This window comes from Tachypleus tridentatus, chromosome 10 (genome assembly GCF_004210375.1).
Source record: "Tachypleus tridentatus isolate NWPU-2018 chromosome 10, ASM421037v1, whole genome shotgun sequence".
Classification (NCBI taxonomy): Eukaryota; Metazoa; Arthropoda; class Merostomata; order Xiphosura; family Limulidae; genus Tachypleus; species Tachypleus tridentatus.
In genome coordinates, this window is record NC_134834.1 from 69,200,406 (window position 1) to 69,222,761 (window position 22,356).

Consider the following 22,356-nt stretch of genomic DNA (forward strand, 5'->3'; position numbering starts at 1 on the left):
AAGGTCTGAAATAACTGTCATGGTACCCCATGCAGTGTCTTAACTATATATAAAGAAAGGAACTCTCATATGGTACTTGTATTTGCTAGAAGAAATCAATTTAACAGCACTCCACAAATAAACATTGATAAAATCAGTGTGTAACACTGTATGTTAAATTTTGTTGCCCTGCCATGACCCTAAAAGTATAGAGTATTGTCAGCAGAGCAGAGAGTTTACATTAAGGCTTTATGTGATGCTGGTTAGACTCTGACAAATTGCAGCAGACTTGAAATGCTCCCCAAACACTATCCATACACCCTAGATTGTGAGATAAAGACAGGTAAGTTTGAAAATTGGAAAGAAAGAGTCAGAACACCTAAACTCAACAATACTGATGTTAAGTATTTTCATTTATGCAGCCTTTGGGATGGAAGGAAGACTGCCACTGATCTCAAGCATAAGATAAACAACCATGTATCACATGAAAGAAAAGTATCCAAATCTACAGTATCAGGAAGACTCAATGAAACTAGAATATTTGGTCATGTAGCAATTACAAAAACCTTTACTTCAATCTCCAATTATCATCAAAAGACTGAAATTTGCTAAAAAGTACAAAAACTGGATTGTTTGATGATTAGAAAAGGGTATTACGGATGGACGAGTCCAGGTTTGGAATACTTAGCTCAAAGCATAGGTCATATGTCTGGTGGAAGAAAGGTGAAAAACACTTAACTCAATGCATAGCACTTACCATGAAGCACAGTGGAGACAGTGTAATAGTTTGGAGGTATTTTTCTGCTTGGGCAACAGGAGATATTTGCAGTATTGATGGAATAATGGACCATGAAAGTACCATCGGATGCTGATCCATCATAGTATACCCAGAAGTTTTTGTATTATTGGTAAAGGATTCTTTTGCCAAGAAGATAATGACCCCAAACACTTATCCAATCTATGCAGAAAGTACTTAGCTTAGAAAGAAGCTGCTGTAGTCATTCAAATGATGCAATGTTCCATGCAGAGCCCTAGTCTCAACCCAACTAAGCAGATCTGGGTTTTGATAGATAAAAAATGTGACAAATCAAAAGTTACTTTTAAAGAAACTTTATGAAAGTGTATTAGTAACATTTAAAGTAAAATCCCAAAAGAGACTTTAATTAAATGTTGCAACGATGCCTGAAAGACTATCTGCAGTTATTAAAGCAAAAGAGACACAAAGTATTTACTATTTGCTGAACTCGAACACTTCCACTGAATTTCTTTTCTATTAAGTATGATGATGAATAAACTTTTGATGTTTTACCTGTGATTTTCCTTCAGTTGTTCTTTGAAAGTAGTCTGAAATCTAATTTTTGAGTTAGTCCTAACACTTTTTGCACAGTATTGTACTTCATTTGATATTTTATGTAATTCAAGAGCTCTTGTTCAGTCACGGTTTAATGAACGCAGCTGTTCTGTATTGGAAGAAAAAAATATCTGTTAAAAATACTTTTAAAGATATTTTAATACAAAAGCCATTGATCTAAATGTGCAATTTTTTCAGGCAGATTTAGAAAAATAATTAAATAAAATGAAAATTTGATGGTAAACAGTTGAAATAAGAATAGAGCACAAACAACTCTTTGAGGCATCTTTGAAAATAACTTAATTTTACCCTGTGATAACATAGTCCATTAGTCTCTGTTATATTAACAGGCAGTAGAAAATATTCAGGAAAGCTAAGACTTTGAGATTCAAAAATAAATTAATCAGACCATTATAATTCAATGTAAATGTGTACATGTCAAAGTACAATCCAAGAAAGCATTAAATATTTCAGTGTCACACAACAAATAGGAAACATGTTCTATATCAGTATCTCTTTCAATCTGTAGTGCATGGTTTCCATTCTTCTTTACCCTAAGTTCTACTAACTGATTTTTGTGAGTGTTCACCATATCTTGAGCTTGAAGTATAATGCTATATTAAAACTAGTAAAATCATGTTAATTTATGTGCAAATAAAAAGATATAATAGTAACTAGAATATGAACCAAGTTATGGTTTAAGAAAACAAAAAGATTGCACAGTATTCTTAATTTGGGGTTTTATTGTTTTTCTGTTAGATATTAAACTTTATGTTCTGGCTTTACTTTATCTAATTGTAGTTATATTTGCATGTTATTTATTTGTTTTTTTGTTTTTTGCTAAATTATTTTACGTTTTCCTTGTCTACCTCAACCTTTGAAAGAAAGTACATGTACCTTGAGTGTATGTTCATAACTTGGACTAAGTTGTTTGGTGCTTTTGAATGAGAAAGGTGTGAATTATTTATAATAGCAAAATACAGTATAACCACTGACATGGATTTTTTTTGTGATGAAGGTTGTGTATTTATCTTTTCTTCTAACAAGTTCAACTAACATAATTATATGCCAAAAACAAACTTTCAAATTAACAAAATGTGACAATAGTCATTGTATATATACCTTTATTAAAACAAACATTATTAGCTACTGAAGTTGAGTGCAGTTCAATATAAAGTCATTTGGTTCCAAATCTGTCAGTTTTTTTCATAACAAAAATTTAAATTTTTACCTTGTTTAATTGTGTAATAAAACATCCCTCTAAAATAAAAAATGTAAATGTAAGCCTAATTAAAAGCAACACCTCACAGAGTTTGGTAATATACAGTCCTGAGACAGAAAGTTAAACAACACAGTTTATATAGATTGTGAAATATCATACTATGATAAAAAGATTTTAGTGTAAATGCTACAAATGCAATAACTTTGTTTCATTGTCATTGATTTGAGATGATTGATTTCAATATAAATAAAGCTATTAAAATAGTAATAATTAAGCTGATCACACAATACTTAATATCAAAGTAACTGTATACTTATTAATTTTGTCATCATCTGACTTATCTAACCTGCACATTTCTTTTACTTGTTTAATGATAAATATGTTGTAAGAGTTACAGTAGTTCTGTTTTACTAAAATAAAAGTATATATATCTTATACATTATCTCTTCAATTGAGGTGAGCCCGGCATGGCCGGGTGGGTTAAGGAGTTTGACTCATAATCTGAGGGTCGTGAGTTTGAATTCCCGTCGCACCAAACATGCTTGTCCCTTCTGCCGTGGGGGCATTATAATTTGATGGTTAATCCCACTCTTTGTTGGTAAAAGAGTAGCCCAAGAGTTGGAGATGGGTGGTGATGACTAGCTGCCTTCCCTCTAATCTTATTTACTGAATATGAGTTTATATTTAGTAATAGTATTTGTAATGTTATTTAAGTCAGTATTTAAGTGTTTTCATTTGCTTAGTCAATATCTGCTTGTTATTTTTGTTTATTTTTTTTCTTACAAGTAGAAACTAGTATTATTTTTAAAAATCTTTAAAAGTTAGAAAATTTGAAAATAATATGGAGTAACTGTTAAATTTTTTTTATTTTTGTTTCTCAAATAAAAATACACAGAACAGATAGGAAACTATAGACCTTTGTTTTAGATACTAGGTATAAATATAGGTACATTTGGAGATAATGTCCCAACACATACATTTTGGTGCTACAGTTAACACTTTCAGTCAACACTAAATGATACTTATTGCATTGAACATCAATAATCGAAGTGGAGTAAATGAGTGAGTGTTGTGGTGAATTATGGTGTTCTTCTGGTGCAGGTGACGATTTTGAGGAAACAACTCTGTTTGGGAAACCCACTCATGCTACCCATGTGTATCTGCCTTATTATGAAGGTCAAAAGTTACAAACCCGTAAGTTACCTTTCCCAAAAACCAAACCCTTTCATTTCTGTTTGTTTTGCAATTGTTGGTTTTAATTCATTTTGTACCATGTATGTAAAAACAGCTTAGGTTTAAAATGTTGATAACTTGGTGAATGCCATTTCCATTGAGTTTTATACATTCAAAATATATGCATTAAAAAAAAAATCAGCAGAGTTTTTTTGCTATTTGTTCACATGATTTTGCATGTTGATTTAAAATGTTATTGGTTGAACATTATTTTAAGTAAATTGTTAGGTTTGAAATGTGATTGTGGTAAGTGTGGTGGAGCTTGCACTAAAAGGTTTTATCAAAGATTTTAAGATATATCTATTTCTGTTTATCTATCTATCTATCTGTCTATATATATACATATATGTTGTCAGTTAAATTTTTCTATATTTCTGAACTAAGTGTCATTGTTTCTAATGGTTTCATATTTAACATTGATGGCCATTTTTGATAGATTGTTTAGGCAGAGTATTCACATGAAATTTTGTGGAATGGATGGCAACTGCCTGTTGTTGAGACACAAGTGTAGAGGACCATGTTTCGAAAGTCTTCTGCCTTTCATCTTCAGGTCTTCAGGTGACCTGAAGACAAAAGGCAGAAGACTTTCAAAATATTGTCCTCTACACATGTATCTCCACGACAGACAGTTGTTGTCTATTCTGCAAAGTTTTGTCATTGGTGACCATATTTGAAAATCAGTCTTTCAAAGCTGATCAATGGAAAAATTATTTTGAAGCAAGTGGATTTTAACTCTCCCCTCCAAAAAAAATATTATTTATATCTTATTTCATACTTTCATTTTATTTCATTTTGGAATTAAAGTTTGTGTTGAAACTGTATTAGGCAATATAACAAATGTAGAAAAATGTGGTACAAGGAGATAAGAGACACTCCTTTACTCTTTATTGAACATAACAATTGATAGGAGAAGATAATAAACATTCATATGAACCATAATAAAAAAAATTGCTTTATACTATGGTAGGAGAAGATACAATGGCAGGTGATCAGTCCATGCGTTACATGACAGCTGATGATATGAAATTCTTGGGTGATGATTCTCTTACCATTGATGTAACAAAAGATGAGAAACCAGCTGAAAATATGGTGTTTAACAAACATACTGGAGGTGAGTCAGTTTAATAAACCATTCATATGCTTCAAAGATTTCACTGGTTTATGGGCAGGATCAGAAACTGGTGTCTAGAAATATTCAGACTACTAATGCATTGTAGTCCTATACAAGAACAACAACATTTTTTACATAGCTATAATTATTTTTTATTAATAGGTTATTCTATTAGTAAAAATAATGTAAAATGTAGAATTTGTAATGATGTAATATGTTTCTTTAACTGTTTTGATATGGTATGTTTAACACTATTCAAGTCATTGAGATTACAAATAAAGTAATTCAACTCTTTCTCTTTTCTTTCTGATTAATAAACATCAAATACATGGCTGTTGATAATTTCTATTAAAACTCTCATTTTAATGTATGTGATTAAAAAGAAATTAAAAGTGCTTTCTACCATTATTAATGTTTACATGCATACTTACTGTTTGGGCTTTTCAGCACCCTTGACTATACAGGAGGAGCACTTATCACCTCAGTATGTTAATCCAAATACAGAAGCCTTCTTTGTGGGAAATTATGCTCCAGATAACATTGATATCTCTCGTGCACCAGTGCATTCTGGGTAAGACTTTTTGGTTATGCTGCAGCTACTGTATGAACATTTGGCAGAGCTTCGTCTAGACTTCTAGAAAACTAAGTGGTTATGAGTCAGTATAGATGTTGCAAATTACTATTTTTTTGTAACCAAGTTTCATGATCTTTATTGTTGCTTGGATTTTGTTTTATTCAATGGCATGAAATTGCATTGAATGATGTAACTAATTGCAATAATATTGAGGTTTGGCATGAAGTAATAAACAGAAAAGTACTTTACACTATTTTTGCACTACTATTAATTTCATTTGTGATGTGGTTAAAACAAAATGTTTTTCAAAAATGCATGCAATCCCAATCAGGTGTTTTTAAAGGGTTTACTTATTTTTCAGAGTTAGCTGTAATTTACAAAGTATGATTATAATTTACTTTATAACCCTTACTGTACTAATAATATGTATATATAGCAAGAGAGAGAGAAAGCGAGACTTACCTTTAGTTATTTTGACTTGCAACACACTAGAACCGTCGTTATATGTGCTATTGATGGCTATTGTAAGAGAAAGCAGTAGACACTTATTCATTCTGTCTATGTTCATTACAACTTAATGTCATTTAATGATTGCTGTTTGTACATTTATAGCCTCTGAGTGTATAGTATATATGAAGTAGTCAAGATTTTAACACTGCATTGTAAATGTAGAAACTATATAGTGGACATGGCTAGCCATTTTCTGATTCTGATTGATACAAGTTAAGATATTTTGAAAATCTGTTCTACAATATGAATCCTAAATTACAAAATTAAGGCTCTTAGGGAAATATAAATTCAGTTAAATAAAAAAACTGTTCTGCTTTTCTAGATCTTCAGTATTATAATTTATAATTTTCATTCCAGTTAATATAATTTGTTTTGCCAAGCATTTTTTAACATTATAATCTAAGATTTATTAGACTGGTTTTGAGTCGGATATTTTTCTCAAGTTTTTAAACTGTCCATCTCAAAAAGTTTTCACTAAGCTATTTATCATATAACTATAAGTAAAGTATGGGCCTCTGTTTCTGGTGTTTACATCACATATTATATAACATTTAAAAATGACCACCCTTCAATATACTGTTTTTTATTGTAAAGTTTTTCATCATTACATATCAAAAAAGATAAGTGCATTAATTCTGAGATGATTAAGAAAAAATGAGGAAGTTGGTGTGTGCTTTCATTCTGGTAGCAGATCATCTTTCCCACCCTGACAACATTTATCTGACAGAATGGTCTCTAGATCCTCTCATATCCCAGTGGCTTAGCTCTCTGTGAGATTTTTTTCTATGTAGGTGCATTTGCCACAGCCTTCAATTATAAATTACCTCTCATTAAGTTCATGGTTCCTCATCCATAGTCTTTGGATGTCAATGCCTTCACACCAGGATTGGTTGCACAAATTCATTTTTTATCACTTTTTACTGGCCAGCTCAACCATGGTTTCCACGATTACAATGACTGTAACTTTTTCCTCTAGTTCCCCTTCCTTTGTCCCCCCTCCTTTGTTAACCTCAGTTACTGTTTCTCCTTCCAGCCATTCCCATCCTTTGTCTTCATGTTTTTATTTGGTCTTTGTTGAGCCACTATGTTGAATTCCTATTGGTTCATTCTATACATCTTTCTTCAATTGAGATGTATCAGTGCAAACGAAAGGATGCTTCACAGTTAGTCTATAACTTGAGGATTTCCTGTTGAATGACCTACAGTGGTTCATGTGGCTGAGTTTCTCACATGGCCTTCCAACCAGGGATCTTTGGTCTCCTCACTCTCATGATACCAGACTACCTTATCCCATACCTTTCAGTTTTCCCAATACCACTAAGTATTTGCTTTTCTTGTTCTTACCATGTTAATGTGTTCCTTCCAAATTTGTCATCCTCCTCTCTGTTTGAACCTATTTCCTTGTGTTTCATGTTTTACTCTTCCTCAAAACATATTTCCTTCCCCTCTTAGCCTATAGACATTGATATGCCATTGTTGTTTACCACCCTACCTGTCTTCTCCTTTATCCAGATAATTACTCCTTCTCAGAGATCTTGGTGGCTAGGGAGGGTAACTCTCCCTGAATGCCTATATTTTTTCCTTATATTTCTCACTTCTATTCTCATCCCAGTCTGGATAGACTTCTATGTGTGCTCCATACCCTTTGTTGTTGTATTGTCTATATGGCTTCCTTCCATTGTACCCATTACTGACTCTTTATCCTTTGACATTCTTCTTCTTTTCACTCAACAATTGGGTTTGACATTTAATTCAATCAGCTTATTCCTTGTCTTCTTCCAACCAGAATTTGTTTAAAAGTGTTTACTCTTCAAATTCAACACTTCACCTTTTCTCTTGCTTCTTGACTACATCTAGCATGTGGACTACACCTAATATGCTCATCTCCTATTATTTACACCATATAATAGCTTCTTTGTTGGTTTTTGTTTATCATCTAGGCCATTCTTCAATATTTTATGTGATTTTGACTGGTTAAGTTTATATTTGTATCTTCTTTCTCTTTTAGGATCTCTTGCTTCATTTCTTATTTATGTAGATCCTGCTCTGTGGCAAGCAGTACCTAACCAGGTATTCTTCAATTAGAAACCCACATGGTACAACTTGTACTTTAACTTCCATGGCTTCTCAATGTTCACTCTTTAGATGGGGTATTTCACATGATCCCTGGTATGTGAATAACCTCTTGATGCATTTTCGTTTTGAATTTGCCTGTTATAGACAATAATACCCATGGACTTCATGGGTAAATCAAAAGGGGATAGCTGCCCATTTCTGCCATGACTTCTGTTGAATAAATCAGGATTGTCTGCTTTTCAAAATAGAGTTTTATGGTCACCCATTGCATTTTCTCAGGAGATGATGTTCCAGATTTTCCAACACATTCTCAACCCTCTCTTCTTTAAGTGAAGTATGGGAGTTCTTACCACAATCCAGTTTCAAGCCTCTAAGGTTGTTAACCATAGAGGCACCCTCCTGATTGGGTTTCACACAAAGATAACTAACTGTTCAGTGCAAAGTAGAATAGTGGTGTTCTGCAGGCATAAATGACATAATGTTCTAGATTTTGATACCTTGTGGCTGGGTGTTGGAGTAGAACCAACTTAAGGCCTCCCACGTGTTTAGGATTGTTTATATTTTTCCCATGCTCATACTTCACTTGTGTTGTGGGTCACAGCAGAGTTGAGAGAGATTATTTCAGTCCTCATTGTATCTTATGCCAGGGATGGTATTGCTTTTCATATGGTTCCTGTCAGTTGTGCTAGTGGGGAAGTTGATTTTTATTATATAAACATCCTTTTGATATTGGATGTTAGGTCCCCAGATCACTAAATCTGTAATATCACATGTCACATTGAGGAATTGGAGTGATTTAAATTTCCCTCTAATGTCTTGAACTTGAAGTGAAGACAGTATGATCCTCATCCTATCCCTGCTTGATGTCAGTTCTCAGTAGCATAGGATATAGTTGACTTACTTAGTAAGGTCCATCACATTCTAACCACTCTACATCTAAGGACACATCCATTAATTTATCTACTTTTATACCATTTGTAATTGAGTTCCACATATATTTCTTGATGGGGATCACTATCCTGCCACAGTTCTATCTTACTTCAATATGCTCCTCTCTCTCTTATGCCCTTTCTACATATTTTGCAGATGGTTAAGAGGCTCATAGGTGGTGAGGTTCCCTTTATCAAATCTTTGGATCTGAGTTTCTCTCATTTTCAGGGATATCCTTTGAATGCTTTTGGGGGTCATTTCTGTCATTCCATTGTACCGGTCTCACCTCCTATTTGTGGGATTCTAGCTAATCTTGTGAATGGAGGTAAATACTGTATTGCAAGTGATAATTTTCCCATACTGAAAATGTATTTCTGAAAGTACGTATCTCCTCTTACACTTCACACTTTTCCTTCTGACTTTTTTGTGGTACTTATATCTTCTGCTAAACTTCAAAGCTTAATCACTTGTATAGAGTGATTAACATAAGTTCCCTCTGTATAGAGGGAAACATCATACAAGCTTCTTGTAACATTATATTGAAGGAGAAGTGATGCATGAGAGACATGTTGGAATCATTTGATTTCAATAAGGGGAGAAAAAGCTTATGGTATTCTTTGAGAAGTGATGCATGAGAGACATGTTGGAATCATTTGATTTCAATAAGGGGAGAAAAAGCTTATGGTATTCTTAAAGAAATAATTGCATATAGAGGACAGTACTGAGCAATAATGGATAATTTTATGAGAGGTGGCAAGTACCCATTTGAAATACCTTTTCAGTATAGGAAAATTATAACATTGGATAGAAGAATAGCTGATTGAAAAAAGTTTGTTGTTGCAAAAGGAGTTCAGTCTTACTGGATTAATGTCACAAGTAGGTAGCTCAGGGCTCAGTCTTAGGACCTTTGCTCATTTTGATTTACAGCAGTGACACAGATGAAAGAATGATCGATAAATTTACTTAAATTTGCAGATGATCTTGTGGTGTTGGGCATTGCTAGCTGTGAAGATGTTGTTGCTTTGCAAAAGGATTTAGATCATTTAGTAAGTTGGGTAAATAAATGCTAAATATGATTTAGTTACAGTAATTGTAAGATAGCATGTTTTTATCATAATTTGAATTATAATTTGGATGGGAATAACCAGAACAGTGTCAAGAAAGAAAGAGATCTTGAAATAATAGTTTATCAATCTCCAAAGCCATTCAACTAGATGCTGCCCTAGTGGTAGGGCAAATAGGATTTTAGGTTTTATGTACAGAAATATTGAATACAATTCTAAAAAGGTTATAATTTCTTTGTATAGGTCTTTGGTTAGGCCACATTTGGAATATTGTTTTCAGTCTTTGACTCCTTACCTTAGGAAATGCATTGAATTGTTGGAAAGAGTTCAGAAAAAGGTTGCTAGAATGGTGCCTGGGACAGAGGGGTGGTCATACAAAAAAAAGATTGATATCTCTTGGAAAAAAAAGAATAGAGAGGATCTAATTTAGGTGTTTAAAATTGAAAAAGGAATTGATAGTATTGATGTTTCTTGTTGTTTTTTCATACTTAACAGTAAGAACAATAAGACTAGGGGATACAAATACAGATTTTGGCAGGGTAGGAGTCATCTCAAGCTAAGACAATGCTATCTTTCTAACAGGGTTTTTGGAATGGTTGCCTTCAGATGTTGTGGGGGCTCTAAAATTGAGCTTCAGAGAAGGCTTAATAAGTATATCCATAACAGCTGCTTTAATATTTTTTATGTAAATTTATTTATTAATAGTTTTAGTCTAGTTCAGAGAATGGAACAACCAAGATGGACCAATAGGTCTCATGTTGTCCCAAAATTTAAATTATGTAAATGGTGCAAATTGTTATTCATAGAGAACTATAAAATTTCAGTTTTAATTTTTCTAACATGAGTTTGGCTGGTTAATTTGTTCTGCCTAGTATCTTTTTTTATGGTATGGCAAATATTGAATCTAATCTCTACTTACCATTAACAACCCATATGTGTATGAATTGATTCTGCAATCTAATACTGATTGAAAAAGTTCACTGTGAACAGAGGTTGATGAGTTTTTATTTTACTGAACTAACAACCACTTTTTTATTTTTTGAAACCTTCGTCTGGAATCACAGGAAGCTTAAGTGGAAGACGTAAGTTTCATATTTTTGTAGATTTTTCTGATGAACTAATGCTTTTTGACAGGTTATGGAGTGATACAAAATTATATGCTATTACCTCCATTGTTGAGGCATTTTCAAATTATATTGTATTTGTACTGTTGACATAATATAAGGTAGTATTTACTTCAAAAAAGTGTTAAACTAAATGAAAAAACTGATAGTAGAATATTTTATGAAAAGCTGTAGCAAAATTTTTATTGTTCTATCATTCTCTTTTTTAATAACAATAATTATTAATTAATTGTCTGGAAATATTTAAACTAAATGCAAGTTAACTTTTCTGTAACAAAATCATGCTTTTAATTTGAGAGGTATATTACTCAGACTGTAATAGATTCTTTGACAGAATTGTTTGCTAACTCGAATGGCAGCTTATTTTGTTGATTGCAGTTTTTAAAATTAAACATATTTTACTTATGCTGTAACAGACTCTTTGAAAAATCATTTTCCTAACTCAAAAGGCTTATTTTGTTTTTTACCTACAAATAAATTTCTTTTTACTTAAATGTGTCCATTATCTTTAAAACTGTGTTTTTTATATAATTCTGAAAAGAAAAGATAATTTTATGAAAATCCATTTTATTGCAAATGAAGATAATGTAGAGTTAGGTGGTCTTATGTTAATAAATCTTTTAATGTTAAAATTCTAAGATTGTAATGAAAGTATAGGAATCTGTTATGAGTAGTGATGAATTCTAAAAAATATTAGAAGTTACCTTTAATAAACATAATATTTTAAGATTAGTAATGAGGATAATATCAACTATGAAACTCAAAGAAAATCTGATAAACATTTTCTGTGTATTTACATAACAGGTTTCTGGTCAGTTTCATGGTCGATGCTCGAGGAGGCGCTATGCGTGGTTGCCGACACTCTGGGGTAAGAGTTATTATTCCACCACGTAAAGCTCCAATGCCAATGCGCATTACTTGTCGATACCTACGAAAGGAAAAGCTTGCACATCCACCTCCTCTGATGGAAGGTGAAGCATGTGCTTCCAGAATTCTCGAAGTTGGGCCTGCAGGAGCAAAGTTTTTAGGGTGAGGAGCTTTATAAAGTATAAACTATTTTCATATAATTAATCTGTATTTGATTAAAACCATTCATCAGTGATTCTGTTATTTTTCTTGGAAGAAATTACCAGACATACAGATGAAATTCATAGTAAATGTATTTTACAATAATTAAGTTTTTTCTGTAATTGATCCTTTAGTAAAAATTATGTTATGAAAGTGTGGTAATTTTAATATTAGTAATAAGGCCATATTAGTAATATATGATGCTGTTATTATCTTTTGTAAATAGACCTGTTATACTTGAAGTTCCACACTTTGCTTCAATGCGTGGAAAAGAAAGAGAAATTACTGTGTTAAGGAGTGACTCTGGAGAAACCTGGAAAGAGCATGTTCCCCCACCAGATGATGCTGTTCATGATGTACTGAATGAGAGTTTTGAAGGAGAAGGTAAACATCACATTCTAGCTGATATGATGTATGCAAGCATAGTAAGGTATATTCTATTCATGATATACTAAATGAAAACTTTGATAAAAAAAAAAGGGTGTACTTTATTTCTGACTTGTATTAACATTTTCTGTTTCCAAAAAAGTTTGTCTAAATACAATCCATCTATCAAAAACAATTAGACACAAATATAAATACATAGAAGATTTTAAGACTTACTTACATCTCAAAGTATTTTAAGAAGCTAAATATAGTCCATGAAAGAATAAACTCTTAACCAATTTTTTTTTTTTTTTATAAATTCTATTTAGAGTTCAGTGCTTTGGAGGACCTTAACACAAACAGAATTACACGCATTGTAACAATGGATTTTCCACAATATTTTGCTATTATTACACGTATCAGACAAGAGGTTCATACTATTGGTCCTGAGGGTGGGATGGTCAGTTCAACTGTTGTGCCTCAAGTCCAAGCAATATTCCCAGAAGGTGCCCTCACAAAGAAGATCAAAGTTGGGCTTCAGGTACTCCAGTAGTGGTTTCCCACTTTTATAACAAGAATAATTACCTTAATTTTAATTTATTTGTAAATTAAAACAAAACCAACATAAAAATTAAATTGAATTTAAATTTTACAAATTCCTGAAAACCAAAGGTCAAATGTTTCTAAAAATGTCTGTCTATTCGTCTGTCAACCAATTTTTGTGTGTTATTTTCCTCTTGATAGGAAGCTGTGACAAAAATGTAATAAATGTGTAACAAAATATTAACATTTTTTAAGCATATGAATAGATTTAGCTGATATGTAGTAAAAACTTAAAGTACCTTTATCAATACTAAAACAAATTAGTTACTACATAATATCTTTTTCTTGTTGAGCTGAAATGTTTATATTTTGCACCTGTTAGTTGTGAAAGATATTATTTTAAAGTAAAATTTATAATTTTTTTTAGTTTATTATTAATAAATGTACTTGTCGTAGTTTGAGAATCATTTATTTTGTAACCTGCAATTATGTTAAGGTTTTTATTTCTTCAAATTGATATTTTTATTATTAATCATTATTATCCTTTTTTTTGTTTCAATAATGGTTAACAAACTTTATTTTAAGAACAAACCTCTCTCTGATTTTTCAGGCACAACCAATACCACCAGAGTTAGTCTCAAAAATGTTAGGAAATCGAGTGGGAGTTAGTCCTATTGTGACCATTGAACCTCGTCGTCGCAAGTTTCACAAACCAATCACTCTGACCATCCCAGTGCCTCAAGCTGCTTCCAAAGGGATGATAAACCAGTACAGTGGGGATGCCCCAACTTTGAGGTTGCTGTGCAGTATAACAGGTAGTACCAAGTCAGGTTTGTCTCCCCCCTTCGTCTTTCTGTGGCTTAGTTTCTTTTTTCTTTCTATTCTATTCTAACTGTGAAGCCAACTGGACAGGGCAAACGTGGAATATAAGTTCTTCCATTTATGTCGGCACAAATATATCTGACAATTTTTTAACACACTGTCATCTTTGTATCAGGCTTAAAATTTCAGTATGTCTGCATTATAATAATATATAGAGAGAATGATTGGTTAAACATAAAAGAATATTTTTTTCAAAATTATATTAAATGAAATAAGAAAATGAAGAACCTATAAACACAGGTAGAGTCAAGCCCTGCCCAGACAGCAGCCTACTTTCAAACATATAATTTAGCATAAATTAAACAATTATGGTAAATTTATGGACATGTATATTAATATTTTGTCTGAAAGATTGTCCAAATGCTGAATATGTCTTGAGGTTAAAAGGCCTACAGTTCATGATAATGTGTAATATACAAATTAACATTACATTTAAAGGACAAAACTGATAATAAGTAATTAGAAATATTAATGTAACCACATTTTTAATCAATTAATTTGGTTTGGTTGTTGTTAAGTGCAAAGGTACGTAATGAGGTGTCCATGCTTTGTTCACCACGGGTATCAAAACCAAATTTCTATTGTCATAAGTCTGCAGTCTTATCACTGAGGTACTGGGGGAGAGCTTTAAGAATTGAGCTTAAAATTATGTTCTAAGGTATGTGCGCATTGTGATAAACATGGCTATTTTCTGTTTATTATATTCTGATATACCCTAGCATTTTAATTGATTTAAATATATTTAATAATAGAACTTCTCTAGTGGTGAACTGTTAAGTCATTTATAAAAGTTAAATTTTAATTCACTTGCATGGGTTGTTTTTAGATGACATTGGGAATAGTCGGTAACAACTCATCACACCACTGTTTCTTTATCTGTAATGTAATCCTTATGCAACAAATATTGCCCAATTTGATATTAAACTATGTTATTATAGTATTAGAACTTGTGTAAATAATTATTTATTTATTTATGAATAAAGAAGTAAGTATGTTTAAAAAACTCTTTTTAAACTTATTTTGATAACTGCATAATTTATAGATTTATTGAAATTAAAGTATATCATTTTATAACTTGTAGTAGTGATATTATGATATATTATTAGTAGCACAGTAATTTATCTGACAACTTATTCTAACTGATTAGAAATAATTTCTCAAAAGGTAGAAAGTAACTCTGATACTAGGACTTGATTTCAGAGCCCTTTGTATATTATTCCAACTGGGTAATTTTCTAACTAAACGGAGATTTGAATGTTCTTTGTAAATGTGGATGTCTGTGTTTTTTACACTGTAAATATTATTTTTAAGATTGATGCATTTAGTGTACATAGTGTTGTGGAATGTACTGATAATAACTTATTCAGATGTAAGTGAATTGACAGTAAGTGATAATATCTACTTAACGGCAGAGTGAATTATGAACACTGTAGACAGTATGTAACCATGGATTTTATTATACTTCTCTGTACATTTACACTCATCATGTTTCAAGGGTTCTAAGCTGGCATCTTGGTTTTGTACGTCTCAAACTATTTCAAGACATTTTGCTTTAAGCAGTTTCCATCCTTAGAAATATTGGAAAATAAATTAAAGAAACTTTGTGTATTGAAACTAATTCATTATGTTACAAGTCTTATAGTGAGTGTAACACCCTGAAATAATTTTGCACATGAATAGCCTAGTATGTAAAGTCTGAATATTATACATATTTATTGTTATTTGCTAAGCATTTTCAACTTTGAATTTTAAAGAATAACCTATATTATTAAAAGAGAACTGAATTGAAAAGTACCTAAGGTAAAATTGATAGGCTCATATAAGAGACACTTAAATCCCTTTTTCATTTGTTTTAAGGTTTAAGACTCATGCTTTTGTTGTTTTTTGGCTCGTTTCATTCTCATTACTGTATGATAAGTTTAAGCTACTTATTATTTTAAGATGCTATTAGTAATATTTGTTTTCTATATAATTGTGGTCATATTACAGTTTTTAAAGATTATAACAATAAGAAATAAGTAAAGAAAAAACAGTTTTGACTAGGACTTGAACCCAGGAATTCAAATTCATATTAATGTTCACAGACAGACACTCTTATCAACTTAATTTTTACCAGTTGAACTCTCCATCATGATCATGTCAAGTTATGTACTATATGTTTATTTGTGCATTATAGTATATAAAAAAATATAGTGTATCGCTTTTATGTATTTGTTGTATGGCTTTAACCCTTCTTTTAGGGTTTTCCTTGGGTTGTTAATTACATAACTTATAAACCTTCATTATGCACCTTAATAAAACTAAACAATCTATTCATGAAAGACTAATGTTGGAAGTTTTTCTATAATTTCATTGAATCTCTAGAAAATTTGTGTTTCTTAGTACTTCCGATGTTTGAAAATATATTTACCGTAAGTTATAAACAAATCCATAGAGAAATGTTTAATTTATATTGAAACATTACAAACATGATTAATATTTAGGTGATATTTCTTCACAGTCTCATATGTCTGAAGAACCTCAATAGATAGACTGTAGAAAAACACTCTAACTCTTTTATTGTGGAAAATGTTTAATGACAACAACTTCAATAAAGACTGATAATCTAATAGTTCTATGTAGGATTAGTAATTTACTGAAAAATATATTTTACACTTTTGAGTTAAGTTGTTTCTTTATAAGTGATTCTTTTCATTCAAGTAACATTATTCTGTAAGTAAAAATTGAAAACCATACAAAAGCTCCATCCCCAACAATGAAATGTGTATTATCTTTTGTAGTGATATGGTGTAAGGTGTTGTATGTCTGATTGTTTAAAAATTTCTACAATTAGTTATAAAGTATGATCCAACTTTCTAATTTTTTTTTTTCAAATTCCATACTTGGATTGTTTGAAAGTATGCAAAGACCAGTTCATTTGCTGCTATAATGACATCACTTGGGGGACTGGGATAGAAAACGTGTAAAATTTTAATGCTGCATTCTGTTTTCTTAGAAAAAATGAGGTAAACAGTACTAAAAATTTTTATAAGTTAAATCTTATATTTGTTATACTTTCATGTGTTAAAACAATTTCATAAAATTAAGCACATTTGATTAATTATCTAGGTTAAACTGTAGATGGTATTTAGTTTGTTTTTTTTCTAACACAGTTTTGAACATAAAAATTAAGAGAACATTCAAGGTTATTGTTTGAAAGTATGCTGCTGGTCACAGTACTAGCACTTTTTAATATCGTTGCTTTTTTGTCCAGCATTGTTGTAAAAACATAAATATAGATTCCATATGTATTTCTTCAACTGCCTGTTTCTCCTAATGTTCCACTTTTTTTTTCTTGTGTTATACTTTGTATGTATGTTTGTTGTGTTCTTTATTACATATTACTCCTGTTTGCTGTATTCCTCATTATCATAACTATTTAGAATCTTTGTTGCATTTTTACCATAACAACTTGAAAAGGTTTTTTTTTGCCTAAACTGAATTTTCTGGTTCAGTCAGGTGAGGATGTACTTTCATGTTAACTGCGTGCACCCTTCAGGAGAATGTGGTATGGAATTGGAACTCCTAGTTTTGTATTTCTACTATGGATGCTATTATTTAACTTTTGATTTTAAAATTTGTTTTTGAAGAGTATTTAAAACTGAGGATCTTTTTTCTTTGTCTGTAAAACATTCATTATTCAAAAATGTGTATATTTTAAAAACATACTCAAATCCTAACATTTTAAACATTTTTCTTGAAAATTAAGTTCAGATGCTGTATGAAGGACAAATCATCTGCTTGATATTCAGGTTGATTTGGAATGCTACTTTCTTCTCTTTTTTTTTTTAGTTCAAAGGCATTTTTATATAGCTACATATTATTCTTCCTTATATTGGAGCTTGATTTTCTTATTATATGCCATAGTTTCAGAACTCTTTATCTTTGGTAAAATATACTGCTGATGCATATGTTTGAAAATTATTTGGAATGTTGCTTTTTGTTTATGATTTATTATATAATGAATTGTGTGTACTTATATTTATTTTACATGTATATATGAAGATAAATCTTCTTTGCTTTATGAATGAAAAGAATTGATCCTTAAATGAACCTTATTGCATGGGTCAGACTAAAGATGGTGAGAAGAAATAAATAAGTTTGTAGCTTGAAAATGTAGTATAATGAAATACAAATATAAGCTTAGTCTGCTAGTCATAGCATGAGATTGTTGGAACCAGTGAAGTATTTGTACCAGAATATAAAAGTAATTGTATCTGTTTTTGGTTATTAAACAAGAAAATATTGTTTTGTTTAATCAGCTAAAATAAATTATTATGCAGCTAATTTCGTAGACATAACTGTTTTATGTTTGTACATTTATGTTCAAAATGAATATAACATTCTGATATTGTATATATTCTTTTTTTTTAGAGTGTGCTACACTATATTAACTCTGTTACTTCCAGGTTTATATATAACTCTTTCAGCACTATCTTTATTTTTAGACACACAATAAAAAGAACAGTGGTATGTGTTTTAATAATTTATTACTTATATGAAATTTGGAAGTGACAAACTTTGGAATGTTTGAAGGGGAATACCTCATGAAGGTACAAAATTCCAAAATCCATGGCAGTGCTTTAAGAGGAGATGTGTGTGCCCATGGCAGTAAAAGAGTTAATAACTTTTTACAAGATTTTCTGGAGTGAAACATATCACATTTTAAAGTGTTCTATCTAAAAAGAAAAAAGTCATAGAAACAAATATATTGAAATAAGTGAAATAATTTTTGTATGATTGCAGTAACAAAGTGGAACTGATTACAAACGATTAAGAACTTGTGATAAGAACATGAATGGTTGGTTTATTTTGCAGGAGCTACAACTAAAGCTCAGTGGGAAGATGTAACTGGATCAACTCCACTTACTTTTGTTAATGAATGTGTTTCATTCACAACAACAGTATCAGCAAGGTTTAGTATAATGTTTTCATCCTCTGTGTAACCTAAATTTTTGGGAAAAGGACTTTGTAGAAAGAAAAGATCCTTTGAACCTGCACTACTCAGTTTATATAAGAAATCTAAATTTATTATGATGCACAAAAAAAAATCTGAAAAATGCCTTGGACAATTTTTAATAAACTGAAAAGTTTTTCATTGAATTCTTGATCAAATCTTAATTATAATTATAATTTTGATGTTATTTCTTCATGTGTCTTAGTTTAATAACTGAACAGAAAATAATTTTTTTTGGTTTTAGCTTTGATTTAGTGATAGTAAACAAGAAAAGAAGTTTTAACTATTTGTCACTATATTATAAACCCTTATGTGTATTGTGAAAGCTACACTTCAAGATGTTTTAAAGTGTAAACAGATTAGACTGCTACTAGCCTTAAGCAATCTAGGATAAATAATTGTAGGTTTCTGTCGTAATCTGCAGTTATTCTGGAAGGGAAAAAAACGAGCAATATAGATTTATTTCATACTTTTTCATGGTGGTTACTAGATCTGTATTGAGATAAGTTGGAGAAAATAATAAATAATTATAAAATCTAAAAATGATACTTATATACAGGAAATGTTACAGGTTGTACAAATAAAATTAAAAATTTTTCAAATGAAGAAAAGTATTTTTAATCCTAACATGAAAATTGCATTACATTCAACCTTGCTCCATATATTTACAGACAAGCCTTTAGTAAAAATAATTAATTAAAAACACCTGATTTTTTTTAACAAAAGTATTGTAATGTGTACTGAAATCTTGTCAGATTCTGTGAAAATACGTGAAGTGTATACAAAATCATAGTATGGAAACTCTGATGGTAACTTTGTGGTTACAAGATTGGTCACATTGACTGACCCCATACAGAAAGAATAAAGTAACATAATGTAGGTGGAAACAGTGGTTTAATGTATATGAAGCAAAAACACAAAAGTCTCACGATCTGTGTGAAAAACAATAATTTGTATATTTGATGAAAAAACATTGGTTACATATTTGGGTTTGATGTATGTGAAATGAAAATACTGTGTCAAAAAAAAAACAACAAAAAAATGTGAAAATACCATTATTAACTTCAGTTAAAACAATGATTTTTTACCACAGGTACATCATAAACTATACATAAGTCATTGAACATTTCCTATCATCCAATCACAACATTTGGTGACACATTATTGCAACATTGAAAAATATTAGCATGGTAACTTTGTAAAAATCAGTCCTATAGGTATGTACTATTTATCTCTCAGTTTTGTTGATTTTATTCTGACCATTAATTTCCAAGTAGACTTGTTTATCAAGGATGTTATCAAATTACAGAACACTGATTAGAAAATAAAGACGTGAAAGATATACCAATAACATAGTCATTTCATTAGAATAAATTATTAAATTTTATTTGAAGCATAAGTAAATTCATATACTGTATACTTTTTACTGTTGCATTCTGCAATCTAAGTGTCATACTGCTAAAACAGTTTCGATTTAAAGTGAATTCTTTACTTCATCAGATAAGCTACATGGGAATGGCAATACTTTGTAACTTGCAAAATAATAAAAATATGGGAACAGTACAAAAGAGTCATTTAAAAAAATAATATTTTAATAAATAAGTCAATGTGCAGTTTTTATTTAACACATATGAAATCTACACGTAAGTGATAAAAATATAATAAGTGTATGATAAACATATGAAGAGTGTCACTTAAACACTTTAAGTTGTTAAAATGGGACTTACTATCAAGTGCAAGGGGAGATAATGTTTTAGCTTATATGGTAGATTGTATTAAGATTAGAATTATCTAAGTATTATGCTTGTTTTTTCTGTAACAACATTGGAGAGATTAGTAAAATTTGTTCCTTAAAGAAGTTTGTAAAATTTAACTTAGTTTTTCAGCTTATCTACAGCACTGTGTAAAAGTGTTAGGACAAGAGAATATTTTACCATTCTTTCCATTTTATGGAGCTAATTTTTTCATGCCATTACAGAATGTCAATTTCAACAATATGGTAATGCTTCACTGATCCCTGTTGAGAACTGAATGAGAATACATACCATTCCATAGAATTCCCATACACTTCTACTAAGGGCATGTTGTAAGTGTTCTGCTTGAATGAACATACCCATCAAGATTAGGGTCTGAAATAACTTTCATGGTGTTAACTATGTATAAAGAAGCTAGCAGGGAACTCTCATATGGTGCCGGTATTTGCTAGAAAAAATCAATTTGACAGCACTCCACAAATAAACTTTGATAAAATCAGTTTGTTACACTGTATGTTAAATTTTGTTGCCCTGCCATGACCCTAAAAGTATAGAGGATTGTCAGCAGAGCAGAGAGTTTACATTAAGGCTTCATGTGATGCTGGTTAGACTCTGAGAAATTGCAGCAGACTTGAAATGCTCCCCAAACACTATCCATACACCCTAGATTGTGAGATAAAGACAGGTAAGTTTGAAAATTGGAAAGGAAGAGTCAGAACACCTAAACTCAACAATACTGATGTTAAGTATTTTCATTTATGCAGCCTTTGGGATGGAAGGAAGACTGCCACTGATCTCAAGCATAAGATAAACAACCATGTATCACATGAAAGAAAAGTATCCAAATCTACAGTATCAGGAAGACTCAATGAAACTAGAATATTTGGTCATGTAGCAATTACAAAAACCTTTACTTCAATCTCCAATTATCGTCAAAAGATTGAAATTTGCTAAAAAGTACAAAAACGATTGTTTGATGATTAGAAAAGGGTATTACGGATAGACGAGTCCAGGTTTGGAATACTTAGCTCAAAGCATAGGTCATATGTCTGGTGGAAGAAAGGTGAAAGACACTTAACTCAATGCATAGCACTTACCATGAAGCACAGTGGAGACAGTGTAATAGTTTGGAGGTATTTTTCTGCTTGGGCAACAGGAGATATTTGCAGTATTGATGGAATAATGGACCATGAAAGTACCATCGGATGCTGATCCATCATAGTATACCCAGAAGGTTTTGTATTATTGGTAAAGGATTCTTTTGCCAAGAAGATAATGACCCCAAACACTTATCCAATCTATGGAGAAAGTACTTAGCTAAGAAAGAAGCTGCTGTAGTCATTCAAATGATGCAATGTTCCATGCAGAGCCCTAGTCTCAACCCAGCTAAGCAGATCTGGGTTTTGATAGATAAAAAATGTGATAAATCAAAAGTTACTTTTAAAGAAACTTTATGAGAGTGTATTAGTAACATTTGAAGTAAAATTCCAAAAGAGACTTATATTAAATATTGCAACAATGCCTGAAAGACTATCTACAGTTATTAAAGCAAATGGGAACACACAGAATATCA

General features: G+C 31.1%; 1 protein-coding gene across 1 annotated transcript in view; it reads left to right on the top strand.

The window, feature by feature from the left end:
* The window catches only part of LOC143229504 (uncharacterized), a 160,257-nt gene that overhangs the window by 48,770 nt on the left and 89,131 nt on the right, over positions 1 to 22,356 (top strand). Inside the window, 9 exon segments of the mRNA XM_076461933.1 lie at positions 3,654 to 3,746; positions 4,753 to 4,896; positions 5,344 to 5,467; positions 11,115 to 11,132; positions 11,979 to 12,203; positions 12,469 to 12,626; positions 12,938 to 13,149; positions 13,762 to 13,981; positions 18,891 to 18,987. Of these exon segments, the coding sequence (XP_076318048.1) occupies positions 3,654 to 3,746; positions 4,753 to 4,896; positions 5,344 to 5,467; positions 11,115 to 11,132; positions 11,979 to 12,203; positions 12,469 to 12,626; positions 12,938 to 13,149; positions 13,762 to 13,981; positions 18,891 to 18,987 (1,291 nt within the window).